This window comes from Myotis yumanensis, unplaced genomic scaffold (assembly GCF_028538775.1).
Source record: "Myotis yumanensis isolate MYYU_CA2020_CCGP unplaced genomic scaffold, mMyoYum1.0.hap1 SCAF_13, whole genome shotgun sequence".
Classification (NCBI taxonomy): Eukaryota; Metazoa; Chordata; class Mammalia; order Chiroptera; family Vespertilionidae; genus Myotis; species Myotis yumanensis.
In genome coordinates, this window is record NW_027223764.1 from 29259072 (window position 1) to 29279758 (window position 20687).

At 35.3% G+C, this 20687-nt stretch overlaps 1 protein-coding gene across 3 annotated transcripts in view; it reads left to right on the top strand.

The window, feature by feature from the left end:
* PRKG1 (protein kinase cGMP-dependent 1) overlaps nt 1–20687 on the top strand; it is a 1083951-nt gene extending 1063264 nt beyond the window's left edge. For all 3 annotated transcript variants that reach the window (XM_070432782.1, XM_070432781.1, XM_070432783.1), the window contains 6 exons: nt 4557–4698; nt 5930–6093; nt 11080–11202; nt 11284–11346; nt 12681–12747; nt 16050–20687. In XM_070432782.1, the coding sequence (XP_070288883.1) occupies nt 4557–4698; nt 5930–6093; nt 11080–11202; nt 11284–11346; nt 12681–12747; nt 16050–16148 (658 nt within the window). In that variant the 3' untranslated portion in view covers nt 16149–20687. The remainder of the gene's footprint in view (nt 1–4556; nt 4699–5929; nt 6094–11079; nt 11203–11283; nt 11347–12680; nt 12748–16049) is intronic.

A 20687-nucleotide genomic window follows, 5' to 3' on the forward strand; every position in this document is an offset into this window, starting at 1 on the left:
AACACCCTGTGGTGGGCACCACAGTGTGGGCAGAGGCCAGCCATCATTGTGCTGGGTTTATGGCCACTTAGTTGAAGCTATGCTCTTGGCCCACAGTGGCCGTAGCTTACACCAGGCTTGGAGCCACCTGATGGGAGTTAAAATGCAAAGTGAGACTGGTCACCTCCTGTGCCAGGTTTGAGAGCACTTAGCAAGAAATAAAGGGCACAGAGTTTGGCTGCGGCTTGTCGGGGTTTGTGGACCTTTGGGAGGTTTTAGGAAAATCTGCAGCCTGAGTTGGAACAGGCCCCTTGCGTGGGGGAGCCGTTGGAAGAGGTTCAGCCGGACAAGTGAGTTGGGTGTGGCAGAGTCTCAGGGTGAGGAGAATGATATAATCCAGGTTAATGCAGATTTGGCACTTGCCTGTGCCTACCAGCGCTTCAGTCTCCAGAGACAGCTGCCCCAACCCTTACTCCTCCAGCCTTCACCCTGAAGCCAGTTAACTCAGTTCCTACCCATATGTGCCTGTCACTGGGCTGCTGCCTCTGCACTGAAGCCCAAAACTAGTGAGTTTGTGAGTGAGCAAATCCATGCTCAGCCCCTAAGGAGGAATGCCTGGGACTCCAGTGGTCCTCAGTCTCGCTCAGAATGCAATCACCACGAGTTTTCATCGCCTTATGTAATGGGGACTCCTCTTGCTGACACTGGTGTCCTGGGCGGGGAGCTGGGTATGGGGCTGGGCTCCATACCTCCTCAGAGGGGACCTCCACAGCCAAGATGTCCCTCTGGATTCTTCACTGTCACACCTGGGAATGGGACCTGCTCTTTCCTATACCTGCCACTCCCGGCCTTTTCACAGCTTCCTCTTTATACCCTTAGTTATAGGGCTTGTGTTCAGCTAGACTTCAGGTGGTTCTATAATTTAGTTGTAATTTTGCTGTGGTCATGGGAAGAGGTGAGGATATTTCACTACTCCCTCTCTTGACCGGAAGCCCTATGGAGGGTGATTATTTCTATTCCATCTGAAATGATCTAATAATAGATGATACCAATTGAAAGTACTCCAAGGGAGTGAGTCTATTTTTATAAGAATTTACCCCCACCCCCAAAACTTTAAAACGGCAGGAAACCTGCACAGGTTGTGAGATACTTCATGTTTATACACTCATTAATGATGCTGTTACCAGTCAGTGAAAGGAGGGAATTTACCTTTGGGTAAAAGATGCTTTGTCTTTGTTATATTCAGCCATTTCTAGATTCAGTTTATGACAGGTAGATTGCACATTATGATTAAGTTTTAATATGTCTCTATCAATATGTATACTTAACCATCTAATTCTCTCAGTAAAATCGTTGTTATATACTGCCACCTAGCTAAAATAGCAACCCATTCTCTGAAAGGTATAAGAACCTACTCCTTACTTGTTTTAATTAAAATGACACAAATCAAAGCATAATTTATCATTTCAAAAAGCTATGAGGCAGTGATTTATTTCTTTAAGCCACTTTCTAAGTGTTGATAAAACAAGTTGTCATTTCTGTTTTAGCTCAAATTTACATTGTCATTTCCAATTCCAATAGCAATTTTTCATTGTTTCACCCTAATATAATGCTTTGTGACTGCTTTCTAAAAGAGTATTTTAAAATTCTCAAATTGCCTACATCAAAATTTAGTGATGAAACCATGTTGCTGATACATATTTTGTGTCCATATATTGTTGATTTGTCATATAGCATGGAAACATATTTGAGACAAGGTTTTCATTTGATTTTTAAAATCAGTTACAAATGTATTTATACATGGGAGGTTCTCAATATAGATCTGATCAACGAATGGAAACCAGCTTTCTAGAAGCCTTCCAAATTCCAAATGCCTCAGTACAAGAGAAATCATGAAACAATAAACAGGGCCACCAAGAACTGAAGGCTGAAATGATTTGTGGTCATTTCACTTCCTGATGAAAAAAAAGGGAGAGTTTTGATTGGCAGGCAATAAAAGGGTAATTTCTCCATACATTTGGGAGAAGCATAGAAAAAGTGAAAAGAACAGACATTAGCATCAGACTCTTCAAAGCTGACTTGTGGGAGTTAGTTAGCCCTTGTAGCAAGAAGCAGCAAATACTCAAGAACAGTGATAATTGGTGTTGTAAACTCCCCATCCAATGACTTTAGACCTGTTCTGTATCAGTCAATTTTCCTATATTAAGACAGTGGCTAAAGAAGAGATTTTTTGGTGCTCAATTTTACTGGCTATTATATATTATTAGCAGTATGCCAGGTACTTATTTTAAATATATGCATTGATACTTGTATGCTCATGATATCCCAATGAGGTAGTTTCTATTACGAGTCTAATTTTGCAGAGGAAACACTGAGACCCCGAAAGGTACAGTTAGTTTGCACAGTAAGTGAAATCCAGATTTGAGCTCAGGATTCTTGCTTTAGATTTCATATTCCTAACATAGAGCCTTCTCTGATGACTTTGAGTTGTTTTAAGATTATTTTTTATCTTCCTGCTAATGATCAGCTTATTCAGAATATAAATATAAATACCTTTCAGTAGAGCTTTCATGAGAAATTGATCACTCACATAAGGGTTTATACTCTGCTTGCAACGTTAACATTGCATTTGTCCATTTGGTTCCATTAACAACTGAGTAGTTAGAAAAGCAGAGATATGTTGCCCAAAGTCACAGCTCCAGAAATCATCTCTTCTAAGAGTAATCAAGAATTTTTAAGCTTTTCAAAAGGCCCACCCAAACTATATTTAGACATTCCTGATACAAGAAAGTAATCAATTTTCTTATTAAAACTAATGTAAAATAGGGCAAGGCTCTATTTCATGTATGCCTTGTTTTGTTTTGCTTGGGCTTTGCTTTTGCTTTGTAATGCTCTCCATTGAGGAGAATTGAAGTCTTATACAGCACTCAACTAGTTAAAGCTCTGTGCTAATGATCTATTATGTATTATATATAGGTTAGTAATGACCTATTATGGCTGCTGACTATTTAATGCAAGTAATCTCTTCAGTTGCAAGGAATATACTGCTCAATAAACAAACCCACATAATTAAGCACAAAGAAGAAAGGACCTTAAAGGCACTACTTTAACCCCTTTCCCAATACACAGGATTATATAGCGTTAACTTGGCAAAGATAGCTCCACCTCAGAAGACTGTTGCAGCATAAATTATGTTATTCATTTCCTAATACAGATGCAATTCTTTTTAAACTTTTTCTTGTCCTTATAATTCACAGTTGTTCAGATACTGTTGAAGAGACACACTAAAATCTTAATCATAGTTAAGATTCTAGTTAAGAAAAGAAAAGATAGCATCATGCCTCAAATTGTATTTCAAAAGAAAGATTTCTTTGGGGAAGAGCTAATTATTTAAGTGACAACTCAGGGGATATTATGGGTTGAAGTAAAGAATACCTTTCTGAAAGACTATGTTTATTTTTTGAAAAATGACCTGATGGTGGCTGCGTTAGCCTTGAATTCACTGATTTATTGTGGTAGGCATTACTTCTCAGGATTGAAAATGAAGCAAATGTCATCAAAATGCAAACTGGCCTTAGGAACGCTTGTGAAAGCCCAGTCTGGGGCCCCGCTCATTGCTCACCACCTAAAACTGCCTGAGTCTAGCTTCAACTTACATCTTAGCCCCCACAAGAGCTGATGTTCACACTAATGTTCTGGAATTATCATGAAATGATTAACTTGCGTTTACTGCTGGGAAAAGAGGAAATTCCACTAAATAATAAGGAATTCCACTAAAAAATAAAGTATAAGGTTCTGGCCTAGAATCTAGGAGTTAACCTTAGATGCCAAGGCTTTTCCCTTTATTATTATTTCATTAAATAAATACATGAGAGAGGCGGAGACAAAGAGAGCTTTCCTGCCATCATCATAATCAAGTTTACTAATAAACTTTCCCATCCAATTACCTTTTTCCTTCTACTTATCTTTGGCATGAGCCCCAGGTTGTCTTCCTCATAAGAATGCAGCAGTTGTAGAAATGGGTGTTGTTTGTCTTGCTGACATCAGTTGCAAACACAGAAGAATACTCGCTTGTGATATCATTGCATCGGAAGCCTCACAACTCATTTCCAAAGTGGTCCTTGAAAATATTAACTTCTAAGCACATTCTCATGAATCAGATCTATATTATTTAGAAGCCCTGCATGAATAAATATGACTGAACTCTAAAACTCTCCTTTAAAAAACGCCTGTTGGTAGATAAGCTCTAAAATAAGATTTATCTCTCTTCTGCCCACAACTGTTACTGGGCTACTGGGAGAAAGCCACCAAGTACATGAAACGTAGTGTTTGAACTCTTCTTTAATGTTTTCAGGAAGTTAGATTAAACTATCCTATTCATAAGGGGAAAGAATTCCTTGACTTAATCTTTAAATGCCTTTGAAAACCCAATACCGTGGTAATCAGATGCCATTTGGCCAATAGGATTTGGTCTCTGGGGTCAAATTTTGGTACAGGAATGTAGTGAAATGAGAAATAAGACCTTATGAAAGAAATGAATTTCTTATATAGTTTTCTTCCCATATTCTGTGTCTCAGAGGTTCATTTGAAGATTCTACAACCAGATTTTACACAGCATGTGTGGTAGAAGCTTTTGCCTATCTGCATTCCAAAGGAATCATCTATAGGGACCTCAAGCCAGAAAATCTCATCCTGGATCACCGAGGTTACGCCAAACTGGTCAGTGTACTTCCCACATTCTCTGCCCTGAAGTTTTAAAATATTGGTTTATAAAGCTGTGTTCACTTGCTAACATAAAATCTCATTTTTTCATTTTATGTATCATAACTTTTCTTAAAAGCAGATTTTAGTGTTACTATTTTCAAGCAACTATTCTTTAAAGTTATGAGGAATTAAATTGGCTAGGTTTGAATTAATAACATCCTGGCAAAACATGCTGACGTGGACTCATGCTTGCTGGCATGTGTTCCTAGACCTAGAAGAGCTAGAAGTTTTTTCTAGCTGGCTTTCTGCATCCAAAGTAAATTGGGTTTTATATTATGGAAAATTATTAATCATTTTAATATTTTAGATTTGAGAATAATGCAAATGGAAAAAATGGGCTTTGCAGACAATTTCCAGACCATGTTAATAACAATAGCAATAGTAATAAAAATATTTTTAAATGTAGTCAAGAACTCTAAAGACCTAGTGTAGAAGGTAAGTTCTAATTTATTTATATGTTTTTAAATGCATGACTTTTGAAGGCTTTGATTCTTGTCTGTACCAGCTTCAATATTTTAACTTTGAAACTTCTTATTCAGGCATAAGATTTTCAAAGAAATCAAATAAATGGCAATTAATTACTTGTAGTCTCAACCAAAATATTTAGAAAAAAATAGATTTTCTGCATTTAAGTTTCCTTCAAACAGTTTTTAGAAAAATAAAAGAAACATCTTAATTTTTATATCTGTTTACCAAGAGCAGTCATTGGTCCCATAACTTTGTTATTAGCTTCTTCAACAGTAAAGTGTCTTTTTAATTAATATTAATGAATTCTCAATTTCATTAAATGCAGCAGAAATCATGTATAGGCTGGAAAATATGTCAAGTAGGTCCAACTAGTGTTTTTAAAATTTTTGAGTAAATGAGAAATTATTTATTTGTACCCAACAGCCATTGGCGTAAACAAGAAAAAAAATGGAAAGTATTTCTAGAAAAAAATTTTTCCTTTACTGTTAATGATGTGAATTTTATCCTCTACTCAAATTTCAACTTACCCCATTGAAACCAAGTTGGATCAGGCAGGCTTTGTTTGAAATATAGATGACTCCTTTTAGAAGACAGGACTATAACGTATCTGTTTTTATTTTTTTATTATTATTGTCATCAGTGTCCTTCATTAAAGTGATTTCGTGCCTTTAAACTTAATCAAAAGGGGCTTGAGATACCTTGTTTTTCTCTCTGTAAGGTGGATTTTGGCTTTGCAAAGAAAATAGGATTTGGAAAAAAAACATGGACTTTTTGTGGGACTCCAGAGTATGTAGCCCCAGAGATCATCCTGAACAAAGGCCATGACATTTCAGCCGACTACTGGTCACTGGGAATTCTAATGTATGAACTTCTGACTGGCAGGTATGGACATTGATAGAGAACTGCTGGTGAAAATAGACCAGAAAACAGCTACACATGCCTGCCTTAGTCACTCTCATTAGACCATGTTAAAGTGCTTTTCACCGTATCTTCTTACTATACTTCAAATAGTTATGCTCATAGAGGAAAGAGTCTCATTATTGCTAATTCTTTATATGCATGTGAATATGGAATGATCTGGTATCTTTCTGTAAGATCTTTGAGCTTAGTCATTTAGCCAACAATGCAGCAAGGTAAGTTATGGTTATATAAAAACTATCCAGGGTCAACTATTTACATAAATAAAAGAATCTGTTAGGAGTTTTTATATTTAAATGAAATTTGAATGCTTTGCAGGTTTTTTATGTAATAATGCTATGGATACTAGCAGGTTTAAACAGACTATAAACTTCTTGAGAAAAAGAAAAATACCACCAAGCCATGCACTCAGGAAAATGAGAATAGGATCATTATAATCTATAGAGTTCAGAAGGCTGGTTTGGAAGAAGAAAAGATTGCAGCTGGGCCTTAGAGTAAGAATGCAGAGAGCAAGCAATGGAAATGGGCATTCCTGGAAGTGAGACATGACAAATAGAGAAACGGTAGTGAGAAAAATTCAGGAACATGGTGAAAATAGACCATAAAACAGCTACTGTTTTAATATTTTAAAATTAAAAATATTATTTTTTATTTTAAAAAAATAACGGAGAATCAATTAGTCACCTTTCAAGGATCCTAATTGCTATACTTGAACTCCATCCAGAGAGAAAATCATTGAGTATTTTCTGACAAAGGAGTGGTATACATTGTCATATTTAAGGAAAAACAGCTAGCAGAAATGTGTAGGGCAAATTGGAAGATGGATGGGGAGGCTAGTTTGAAGACCATTTCAATAATTTAGATCTAGGAAGCCGAGAGCCCAGAATAAGATAGGGAGAGTGAAAAGAAATGGATGAGCATGAAGTAGGATGTGAAAAAATTAGTTAAGATAACTTAGTCGCTACAGTAAATATCAGAGGAAGACTAAAGATCTTTAGACTCATTGCTCTTAGTTATGCTGTGCTTTTAATTTTATTTGTAGGCACTTTAAATTATTGCTCTTGAAACTTCTAAGTTGATTTTAAATAAAGAAAATTAGGTTAGGTCACAGATAATTTAATTTTTGCTATTGACAGAAAGGTAAACTGTTTTAAATATGTGACAAATTAAGTAGATTCATAAATACATATAAGATTTGGACAATAGAGAGGTTGAATTTAATATACATACATGTGTATAGGTGGATAAATAACCTTTCTGGTGTTCTTTGAATTGCTATAAAAATCAATTATATCATGAATAGAAGAAAACTCTATTAACTACCACACAGTGAAATTAAAAAGTCTACACACTTAAAAAGCACTTTTCTAAATGACCACAGGGTCATAGGAATTATGGAATAGAAAAACAATAATAAAAATACAGCAATCAAAGAAAATACAGCAATCTGTTTGGTATGGCCAAAGCTGAACTTAATTTATTACCATAAATACTTATATCATTATCATAAAAAATATTTATGAGGCTAGCATTATCCTAATTTCAAAACCATATAAAGGCACTAAAAAGAAAGAATTACAGGGCAATATCCCTAATGAACATAGATAATAAAATCCTCAATGAAATATTATCAAATCAGTTCTGGCAATATATTAAAATGATCATATACCATGATCAAGTGGGATTTATTTCAGGTGTGCAAGGCTATAATATTCACAAATCAATAAACATGATACATCACATAAATTGAAAGATAAAAATCACACAATCAGATCAATAGACACAGAAAAAGTATTTGACAAAATTCAAAACCTATTTTGGATAAAAACTCTCAGCAAAGTGGAGCAGAGAGATCATACTCAACATAATAAAGGCCATATGTGACAAACCTATAGCCAATATCATATTCAATAGGAAAAACCTAAAACCATTTCCTCTAATACCAGGAGCAATACAGGAATGTCCACTTTCACCACTCTTATTCAATGTAGTACTAGAAGTCCTAGCCATGGTGATCAGAAAAGAAGAAATAAAGGCATCCAAATTGGAAAGGAGGAAGTAAAACTCTCATTATTCACAGATGACATGATATTGTACATAGAAAACCCTGAAGACTCCACCAAAAAAACCTACTAGATTTAATAAATGAATTCAGCACTCTAGCAGGATACAACATTAACACCCAAAAATCAATGGCATTTTTATACACCAATAATGAATTCTCAGAAAAAGAAACTAAAAAAACCCATTTATAATTGCAACAAAAATATTAAGATACTTAGGAGTAAACATAACCAAGGTGATAAACACCTGTACTTGGAAAACTACAGGATGTTGAAAAAAAAGAGATAGAGGAAGACATAAACAAATGGAAGAATATATCGTGTTCATGGATTGGTAAAATCAACATCATTAAAATGTCCACACTAAAAAAAATAAAATAAAATAAAATAAAATAAAATGTCCACACTACCCAATGCAATCCCTATTAAAATACCACCAGCATATTTTAGAGATCTAGAACAAATACTCCAAAAATTTATATGGAACCAAGAAAGACCCCAGAAAGCCACAGCAATCTTCAGAAGAACAAAGTTAGAGGGATCACAATACCAGATACCAAGTTATACTACAAAGCCACAATAAGCAAAAAGCCTTGTACTGGCACAAGAACAGGCATATAGACCAATGGAACGCAGCAGAGAAGCCAGAAATCGACCCAAACCATTACACTCCATTAATATTTGACAATGGAGGCAAGAGCATACAATGGAGTCAAGACAGTCTCTTTAATAAATGGTGTTGGGAAAATTGGACAGACACATGCAAAAAAAATAAAACTAGACCACCAACTTACACCATACACAAAAATAAACTCAAAATGGTTAAAGGACTTAAATATAAGTCAAGAAACCATAAAAATCTTAGAAGAAAACAGGCAGCAAAATCCCAGACAGCTCTCATAGCAATATGGTTGCTAATACATCTCCTAGAGCAAGGGAAACAAAGGAGAAAATAAACAAATGGGACTATATCAAAATAAAAAGCTTCTGTTCAGTAAAAGGAAACCATCAACAAAGTGAAAAGGGAGCCCACTGTATGGAAGAACATATTTGGCAATGATACATCTAATAAGGTGTTAATATCCAAAATATGTAATGAACTCATACAACTTAACTAAAGGAAAACAAACAATCCAATTTAAAAATGGCCAAAGAACCTAAATAGATACTTTTCTAAAGTGAATATACAGAAGGCCAAGAGACATATGAAAAAATGCTCAAAGTCACTAATCATATGAGAGATGCAAATCAAAATGACAATGAGGAATCACCTCACATCTGTCAGAATAGCTACTATCAACAAATGACAAGTGCTGGTGAGGATATGGAGAAAAGGGAACCCCAGTACACTGCTGGTGAGAATGCAGATTGTTGCAGCCATTATGGAAAACAGTATGGAGTTTCCTCAAAAAAAACTAAATATGGAACTTTCATTCGACCCAGTGATCCCACTTCTAGGAATATATCTTAAAAAACCTGAAACATCAATCAGAAAGAATGCATGCACCCCTATGTTCATAGCAGTGCCATTTACAATAGCTAGGATCTAGAAACTGCCCAAGTGCCCATCAGTAGATGAATGGATTAAAAAACTGTGGTACATTTATACTGTGGAATATTATACAGCAGTAAAAAAAGAAGAATCTCTTACCCTTTGAGACTGCATGGAGGGACCTAGAGAGTATTATGCTAAGTGAAATAAGCCAGACAAAGGAAGATAAGTATCCCATGATCTCACTTATATGTGGAATCTAAAGAACAAAATAAACTGATGAACAAAATAGATTCAGAGACAGAAACATGGAACAGACTGATGAATCTCTGAGGGAAGGCAGGGGTGGGTGGGTGGGTGGGAAGAAATTAACCAAATAAGTTATATACATAACCCATGGACACAGACAATAGTGTGGTGAAGGTATGGGTGGGCTAGAAGGGTTCAATGGGAAAAAAAGGGTACATCTGTATAACTTTCAACAGTAAAGATAAAAAATACAACTACCCTATGATACAGCAATTTCACTTCTGGGTATTTATCTGGGTGTGAATGGTTACTAGGTATTATGCTGACAAACCTTTGACTATGAGGATGGCCCCAAAGTGATATGGTCCTGCCTGTCATATCTAATGACTTCTGGTTGGAATAAAATTTGGAAATAATAGATGGATCTTTAAAAAGCAAGGCATGTTAATATATAGATCAGTTAACCACTACAGAATGGTAGAGGAACTAAGGTGCAGGCAATCTCTCACAGATATGCCAATAAAGTGTACCAGAGCAAATAATAGGAGAATGGCAATAACTACAGGATTTCAGAGAACAGGGGAGAGCTTTCTATGAGCCATGTAACCTCCTGAACACCAAGAATTGAGAACAAGTAAAATAAATGATCCGGTGAGAGATTTTCTAAGGCAACAAATCCTAATAAAGTAGGCTAAATTTCCCCCCTTGCTCCCTTCCTTCTATCCTTGCTTATTCTGTTCAGAGTAGCTAGCTCCATTTAACATTAATAATCAGAAAGGTCCCAACAGGACCCATTCTCTATCCCTCTCACAACTACAGCCCCCTTCTACACACACCAATTCCTTTCTTAGCGACTGGTTTTGTTCAAGTATTCACAGTCTGACCCGGAAAGATGAATTTATCTCCAGTTTTAGGTTTAGATTTAGTTCCTATCTATTCCAGTCACAGAGAAAGGAGAGGAACAACAGGCAAACTTGACACATTTGTGGTCTTGCTAAGCGGCTTACTGAGAAAGGTTTCTATTGTCTTTCCAATGTAAGCCCCAAAATAAAAATAAGAATCGATGTCCTTTATGAAGTTATAACAATTTATGTTTTCTTATTTAGAAAATAAAAGTATCTCTTTTTATGTCTTCCATTCTTGCAGCCCACCTTTCTCAGGCCCAGATCCTATGAAAACCTATAACATCATATTGAGGGGGATTGACATGATAGAATTTCCAAAGAAGATTGCCAAAAATGCTGCTAATTTAATTAAAAAACTATGCAGGTAAGCATTTCAACCACATTATTTTTGAAAGGCTGGTAATGTGAAAAAAATAGATTTCTTACCACAATTATTTTTTTTTAGGGACAATCCATCAGAAAGATTAGGGAATTTGAAAAATGGAGTGAAAGACATTCAAAAGCACAAGTAAGTATTCTCTCCTTGTAATTTAAGTTTAAAAAACCTGACAAGTACTTCCCCAGTCTGTTTTTTGTTTTGTTTTGTTTTTTAAGTTAGTGGTTGTATAACTTATATAGTTAGCTAGAGGAAATGTATATTTTAATTCAAGGATTCCTTTTCCTACCAAAATACTTAAAAAAAAAGTCCTCCACCATATCATGCCCATATTTCCTTGATTAAAAACAAAATATTTTTTCAACCAGTTCCTAATTCGATAATAAGATAAAGAAAAACAAGTACAAAATATAGTCTTTAAAAAAGTAGAGTATCTTATGCCAAACCGGTTTGGCTCAGTGGATAGAGCATCGGCCTATGGACTGAAGGGTCCCGGGTTCGATTCTGGTCAAGGGCATGTACATTGGTTGCGGGCACATCCCCAGTGGGAGGTGTGCAGGAGGCGGCTGGTCGATGTTTCTCTCTCATCGATGTTTCTAACTCTCTATCCCTCTCCCTTTCTCTCTGTAAAAAAATCAATAAAAAATAAAAAATAAAATAAAAAAGTAGAGTATCTTGAATATCAGACCTTATGCATGGTGCTGGATGTTCTAGAGTTAACCTCAGACAAACCTGTTTTTTTTTCTCTAATCATCTGTTTCTGTAATACTTACAGGAAATTCACATCCCTACCAGAGTAACTTATATACTGAAATATCTGTGAATATCTAAAAGGTCTGCTAAGAGTTTGGTGTAAGCATTTGCTAATGGAGAACTTTTTCAAAAAGACAAAAAACACAACAACAACCAATCTAACAAACAAGCAAAAACCCTTTGTGTTATTTGGTTCACATTTTCACAGAAAAGCTGTCCACAAAATATCTTCACTGTGTTAGAAAAGAAAAAAAGAGGAAAATGAGATGAGAAAGGTTAATTAACTGAGGCTCCCTAATGAATCAGTGACAAAGATGGAAAGATAATGTTCTGTCCTGACTTTTCATGCCTGATTCTGCTTGCTTAAAATAAAATATTCAGTAAGACACAGGGCCAAACATGTTATGACATTTTTAAAGTTATAATGATAGTATAGGAACAAGGTCATGCAGACATTATGACTGAAATTACTAGAATAAAAAGGAGTTGCTTTTTAATTGGTGTTAAAAGAGTTGACATTTCAATTTCTTGAAAGATGCATTCCACAAAATAAGCTAATTTTTTAAAATCTGCAATTAAATGGAAAACATTGTTGTCACCTTGAAGATGTTTCCCTAATCACTTTCCATCAGTCATGGCCATCATATATGTTGCATTGAGAAGGTTTTAACTGAGGTAAAATGCTTTTAACTCTTACTTTTTTCCTTTCCTAGATGGTTTGAGGGCTTTAATTGGGAAGGCTTAAGAAAAGGCACCTTAACACCTCCTATAATACCAAGTGTAAGTAGACCTTCCAGTTTGACTGTGTTTGTCCACATGAAGGCATTTGTCTGTCATCAAAAATCTATTTTATATTTCATCTGATTATAACATAAAACTGTAAAGATAACAGAAGTACCACATTAAAATAATTACATCTAAAACCCAAGCTTAAAAACAGATAAGCTGGGAGATGGTTATTATATATGTATTTTAACATTAACTTTTTTGACTATATTCATTCTCATTTAAGTTTATTTCATTTGTGAATAAAAGCTGACTTTTAGTATGGTAAGTGTTAAATATATACTGGCATAGACAGAAGAGTATACTGAATCTCCAGCAACCAGGTGTGTTTTTTTTTTTTTCCATTACAAACTCTATACATCATTACCCAAGAATAAGGATACATTATTCAACAACTTTAATGAATTTGTCATATTCATGAATTATTACTAGAAACATGTATACTTTAAATTTCTTCACGTGTGTTCAGTATACAGTATATTATGTGAGTATACTTGGGTGAGTTAGGATAATGTGTGTTATTTTTTATTTATGAATCCTGTTTACTCTCTACCTTGCTTTGTCTCCAATAGTATACCAGCGGTTCTCAACCTGTGGGTCGCGACCCCTTTGGCGGTAGAACGACCCTTTCACAGGGGTTGCCTAAGACCATCCTGCATATCAGATATTTACATTACGATTCATAACAGTAGCAACATTACAGTTATGAAGTAGCAACAAAAATAATTTTATGGTTGGGTCACAACATGAGGAAACGTATTTAAAGGGCCAGAAGGTTGAGAACCACTGGTACCGATAAAAGCCACATCAAAGCATTCCTTTACCCTCTGGTTTCTGGTAGGGTATGGTCAGCAGACCAGCAACAATTTTCAACAGCTATGGATTCCTGGCCAAAATGTTTCATTTATGCCCCCACATAGTTCCTCCTCCCTTGTTCCTGTCTTCAAACTGTATTACAAAGCCACGATATTCAAAACAATATGGTATTGGAAGAAAAATAGACACACAAAAATGGAAGAGAATTGAGAGCCCCGAAATAAAGCCACACATATATGGGCGGCTAATTTCTCATAAAATGTCCAAAACACAATAAAGAAAGCCTCTTCAATAAACGCCGTTTGGAAAATTGGAAAGCCACATGCAAAAGACTGAAACTAGACTGCTATCTGACACCATATACAAAAGTTCATCATTCAGAATGGGTTAAAGATTAGAGTATAAGACCTAAAACAATAAAATACATAGAAGAAAATGTTGATTCTAAACTATGGATCTGGGTCTCAAAGGGGTTTTTGTGAACTTGACCCCAAAATCAAGGGAAGTAAACGTGAAAATAAATGGATGGGACTACATCAAATTAAAAATTTCTGCACAGCAGAAGGAACCATCAACAGGAAAGACAACCAATTAAATGGGGGGGGAACATTTGCAAATGTTACTTTTGATAAGGTTCTTCTATCCAAAACAAAGAACTCATTCAACTCAACAACAACAACAAAAATCCTAACCAATTAAAAAATAGGCAGAGGACCTGAACAGACACTTTCCCAGGAAGACATCCATATGGCCAACAGATACATCAAGAGATGCTCAACTTCACTAGCTATGAGGGAAATGCAAATGCACATGCAAACCAATCATTCGAATGGTTGTTATCAACAAGACAAGAAAAAACAAGTGTTGGAGAGGATGTGGAAAAAAGAGAACCCTGGTGCATTGCTGGTGGGAATGTAGATTGGTGCAGCCTCTATGGAAAACAGTATGGATGTTCCTTAAAAGAATTATGAATAGACCAATTATAATACCTATCAATCCCTCTTCTGGATATCTACCCCCAAAATTTTGAAAACACTTAATTCATAACGGTATTTGTACTCCTATATTTATTGCAGCATTATTCACAATAGTCAAGGAAAAGAAACAATCTATGTGTCCTCCAATGGATGATTGGATAAAGAAGATGTTTACGTATATACAATGGAATAGTACCCAGCATTAAAAATATGAAATTCTGCCCCCATATTACTTTGAGGCACTATCAGACACAACTGTGTTCTTTTCTTCTTTTTATCAGACTGTAGGGGAGAAAAAAGAATTCTCTTCTTAAACTCTCTTTTGTTAAATAGCCAGTCCACTAAGGAGACTAAGGGGTTTATATTAAGTTGAAATAGGTTTTAATGGATCACATTATATTTTTCATTCAATGCTGCATCTTAACTAAGGGGAGCTTTGTGGTCCTGAGCCCTTCATATGTATGTCCTTCGTTTTGGACTAACTCAAGACTGCTCTTTAGACAGAAACATATCCCTACTTCTAAAGATTCATTTCTATGTTAATGTTTATGTTTATTTACAAACAAAAGGAAAATGGCATTACCATGTCTCACATTACAAATGCTAATTGCATTCATGAAGTTTTGTTTTTAGAACAAGAGTAGTATGAGAAACTTGAAGGAATAAATATTAAGCCTATACTATCCCAAACTAAATTTATCAGGGGTCTCCATTTATGTAGTGGTAATATTAAATGGGTACATTTGTATCTGTAAATGGTTTTAAATATTAGAATATGAGGGAAAACAAGTGTGCTTCTTCACTACTTTTACCAATGCTCTACAGATTGAACTGTGCCCAGTAAATTTGCAAGAGTTTTGCTTGAGTTTAGAAATGGCTCATTATTCTACATGGAATAAATATACAAAATCCTTAAGATGGCCTACAAGGCTCTATATAACCTGACTCCTCCCCATTTACCTATTTCTCACCCCACTCCCCTTCTCTCTTAGCAGCCAAGTTAGCCTCTCTTGGTTACTTCAGCATGGAGTGCTCTCTCACCTCAGGACCTTTGCATGTGCTATACTCTTTATCGAACTCATTGATTTGTAGGTTTAAAAGAATACTTTTTCAAAGAGGCTTTCCATGACGACACTTATACTCTCATGGCACCTTTTCTCTTTCATAGCACTGACCAACATGTACAACAAATAATCACAAAAATCTATAGATAACCATAATCACAAAATAGCAGTATATTTCTTACTAGAGTAGAAACTCCATGAGGGCAAGAACCATATTTATTTGTACTCACCACTGTGACTCCCATTCCACCAAGCACAAAACCTGCTATCCAGTGGACACTCAAAAAAAAACAAAAAACAAACAAACAAAAAAACCCAACAACAACAAAACAACACAGCCATTTGATTAGGGAATGAATAAAAAATGCTATTTTACCATCGATCATGGGATTTGCTAAAAATTCAGACACCCTGTTACCGTTCATTCTCTCATTTCTAGGTTGCATCACCCACAGACACAAGCAATTTTGACAGTTTCCCTGAGGACAGTGACGAACCACCACCCGATGACAACTCAGGATGGGACATAGACTTCTAATGTCATTTCTCTTACCTGCTTCTGCCTTGCTGAAGACAGCTTTTTCTGAGACACAGCTGCCAGCAAACCTGAGGGAAAGAGAGAAGATTCGTGCTCGGGGTCACCATGATGCCTTTGATCGATGCTGCTCCAGTAACTACAGTGGCATTAGGACTTATTGCTTAGACGACAGTAGTGCTCTTTACATGTTTTCTGTTTGAACCTAAAAATAGCAGTTGACATGGTGGTCCTGAAGCAAAAGCCTCTCACCAGTAAAAGGATGTTTTCTATTGTTGCAATGATCTTGCTTCGCTCTGATTCTAATTTGAAAGACAGTAAGAAACACTTCAATCTAGTCAGAGAGTCTGTACCTTGCTAGAATTATCAAGAAGATTAAAAAAATAATAATATATAGGGTACGATAGATTTCTATGGTACAAAAACTGGGCTCTTCCCTTTCTTCAAGTGAGGGTTGTAGGATCTATTACCGCAGGCCGGTGTATATACCGTACAAACGAGGACCACGCATCTGTTGGTCACAGAGTTTATGTCAAACCAGTGCTAGAAGTTCATGATTTCATTTCTCAGCAGTGCTGATGACAAGACTGAATGTTACCTTTCCTTTCTGACAGATTTCAAAAATTGACATGTTAAAAGCACAACTGCTATGGATTCTGCTGAGAACTCTCATAGCAGGTATATATGCGTTTTTCACAGAGGAATTGAAATAAAAAAGCATGCATGAATTCGTTTGTTTTTGATAAACTGGCATGACAGAGTGGGGAAAAAAGCAATTCACAACCATTTCATATTTTTTGAAAATATTGTGTTTAAAGATGGTCCTGGAAATAAGTGACTAGCAGCCAATTGGTTTTTATTTATTACCTAACACACCCTCAAACTGAGGCTTAAAATATTCCCTTTTATAAAAATAAACCCTAGGGGTCAGGGTGGGGCGGGATGGAGAGGGATCAAGATTCATCCAAAAAAAATAAAAATAAAAAACTATATAGGTGCTATGTATATCTTTCATCTGTAAATGTCAGTGTCTGAACAGACAACACAAATTCTAATCATTACATGTGTAGCCAGAGACTCAAGCATTTCCACCAAATTTATCAAACCAAACTCCTGTCAGATTTTACTTATACAACATAGACTGGGTTGAGGGAGAAAGGTGATTAAAAACTGTTTGAACTAGCTTCTTGTCTTAGGCCTGAACCCCTTCTCCCCCCTTTGAAAAAAAGGAAGAAAGCAAAAATCATTGAGATTTGTCTACTTGCCAGATGAGAAACCTTCCTTATGTGAGGTTGGAAAACAAGACAAGAACTTGGCCATATATTGATAACCTTTTCCTGAATTAGCTGATATGAGTCCATGTGAAAGTAGGAAGGAAGTAGAGAGGAAAACAATAAGGTGAGCTAAATAGAACAAAAATATTACAACCCTGAAATATCATACTCCCTAGAAAGGGTTGGATTTGAAAATATCACACTGATTTTGCTTTTTTCACATGGGGAAAAGGATCAACAGTTTAAACCGAGTCCTTTGTTGGCAGGCCAGTTGACTATTAATAGTCATAAGCAACAGAACCACTGGGAAGCTTTACCTAGACAAATAGCATTGTATCTAGCATTCTATCTACTCAGACAAGTGCATAACTTACAAGTTGTCATCCTGACTTGGAACTGTGTGTGAATTTGGTATATTACATAGGGGTTTGAATTTTTCCAGTAGAGAGTTTTTTTTAAAAAAGTCAAACAAGTGTAGACATTTCTGAAAAAAATATATGTCCACCCAGACTCTCTGTGTCGGCAAACTGTGGCTCGCGAGCCACATGAGGCTCTTTGGCCCCTTGAATGTGGCTCTTCCTACGCCTTAGGAGTACCCTAATTAAGTTAATAACAATGTACCTACCTATATAGTTTAAGTTTTAAAAATTTGGCTCTCAAAAGAAATTTCAATCATTGTACTGTTGATATTTGGCTCTGTTGACTAATGAGTTTGCCAACCACTGACCTAGATCATTACACTGTATCCAAGAAGGCATATGTTATTATTTTGGCTTGAATTGTCCATACTAAGACTACTTTAGAGTATATCTTATCAAAATATAATAATCTAAGAAATATTTGGAGAATAAAAATATTAAAGGCATATTATTACAATTAGAATAAAATTAAATTAAAACTTTTATTCTAAGATGTTATTTTTGTGTTATTGAATTTTTCTCTCCCTTACAATTTCTCAAAATTGATCTAGTCCCCAAAATATCCACTTCCTTCTACAGATTTTAGAATATAAAATTAAACACACCCATCTAAAGTCCAGCTACAAGTGCTGATTTAGAAGTTTTATATTACTTTTAAAATATACAATTTTGACATTATGGTTAACGTTCAGTGATTTTTGTTAAAAGATAGAGTGGGCTAGGCATGCTAGATTATTTTACTTAAAGACTAGGTAAAGTTAATAATCTACTTGTGCAACTTTTCAAATATCTCTATCGCCCCAGAGATTAGCATTTACTATGGATTTTGGAACTGTGGTTCAAGTCTAAGACAACCAATATCTGCAAGTTCTATAGAAGGAAGCAGTAGTATTCAGCATAATGTACCTGTAGGTCATTTCTCCCACCTGTGTTTGCATCTTTGTTCATTTCATCAATGGAATTGCATTAGGATGCCTAAAGCAATCACCCAGAAATTAAAGTGAACTACATCATCCAAGAATTACTAACAGAGAACATTCATTTAATTTTCAACATTGAATTTTAAGGATTTAAATCTTGTCTCAGTGAAGACACTAGGGCTAAAATTCATGGTCAGCTTCATAAAGTGTGTCTCGCTTTACTTCTCATTTTTTCATGCCCTCTCTGTTTTCCCACACTAAAGAACATCTGGGTAAGTTAGAATAGTGACAACCTGTTTGATTTGTTAACTGACTTTCTTGTTAATACTTCAAGTATGGGAAATAAGGGCTTTCTGTGTATCTTGACTTACAGGAAAACTGAAAACTGCCAAGGAAAGGAACAACATAATAGTGTATATCAGGTAGATTAAGTAACATTATAAAAAATGATATCTGGAAAATTGCTATAAATGATTTTTTACATTTGTACCTTCTTTGTTATTAATATATGAATCAGATTCATGTGGCATTTAAAACATTTATGTTTATTATATTCTTTACAAGTCCTAATTTTAATTTAAAATTATGGGATATGCATGTGACCTACACATGTATAATATATAAATTTAACTATTGAATTTTTCTTGTTTCATTTCTAAATGACTACACTGATGATAAACTTAAATTGAAGGAAGTCAGCTACCATATTGAAATTAAGGCTATTGGAACTTATTTCATGCAATAGAGGTGATCTGTGCATTATCCTTAACAATGTTTTCTTTCACAATAGGACCACAGACAAATATTTATGTAAATAGGTATTTTTGTGTGATATTTTGTGGTACATATAACTTTTTTTAGTGTTTCACAGCATTATTATTTCATTTTATTTGTATTGAATAATGTTTTTAGGTCTAAGTAGACTTGAATTAATGTCATAATTGTCAGTATTATTGAAAATTATGTCAACTGTACTGTTACTCATCTGTCCCATAGTTTAGAACACAACCTGGCTATCTGGCATTGTTGCAAGTGCCTTAAATTCATGGCATCCTATTTTAAAAAGAACAAATTTGGTGTTATGCTGCATGACAAAGACAAACACACCTCAAAATGTTGTCCTTTCTTAGCTTGCTGCGTTTTACAGTTCTTTCTGCTAACAATTTATAAGCCTTTATTATATAATATTGATGAATTACAGAAATGATGAAGTTGTTCTCTAATTTCTGTTAAATGTACCAGAGCTGTGTATCTGTTCATGAGATACAGCGTCATTTCTGTGAAATGTATAAATGTATGTGCAGGTCAAATTAATATATGACATACTACCAGTCTGTACACAGGTATTCCTGTTTTGCTAAGCTGTGCAGATTCAGTTTAGAAGATTAGTACTACCAAGTTCTAGTGTATTTTATAGACTCCATTAACAAAGGTCCAACTCAAAAGAAAAACTCGAAAATGACTGCTCACCAAACCTCGTTATGAAACCAATGATGAAAAAGTACCTTGGTGCACCACTCAACAAAACAGGATGCTTTCTCTGAGTTCTTGTATATGCAAATCATTTATGAGGCAAGTTTTCAACAGTCCTAGAAAGCTGAACATTGGCAGTGTGTTGTTAGCCCTCCTCTCTTTAGGCCCCTGCGTCAACAGAGAACTCTGGGACCTTAGCAATGACTCAGAGGTTTGGGCTTTTCCAGTAGAGGGACATTTCTTTGAGCTTCATCTATCAAATTTATTTCAATGTATGATGTTTTTACAACTGGTCAGTTCTTTTGTACTCTTACAGCTATGGTTACTTGATTGCCCTCTTACAATTTGTTCCACATGAAAGAGTTCTTTGTTAGTCAGAATGCAACAACTGTCATCAAGTGGTCATTGACCACTTGCACTCTTTTGATGTAGATTAAAACTTTTTCATAAACTTAA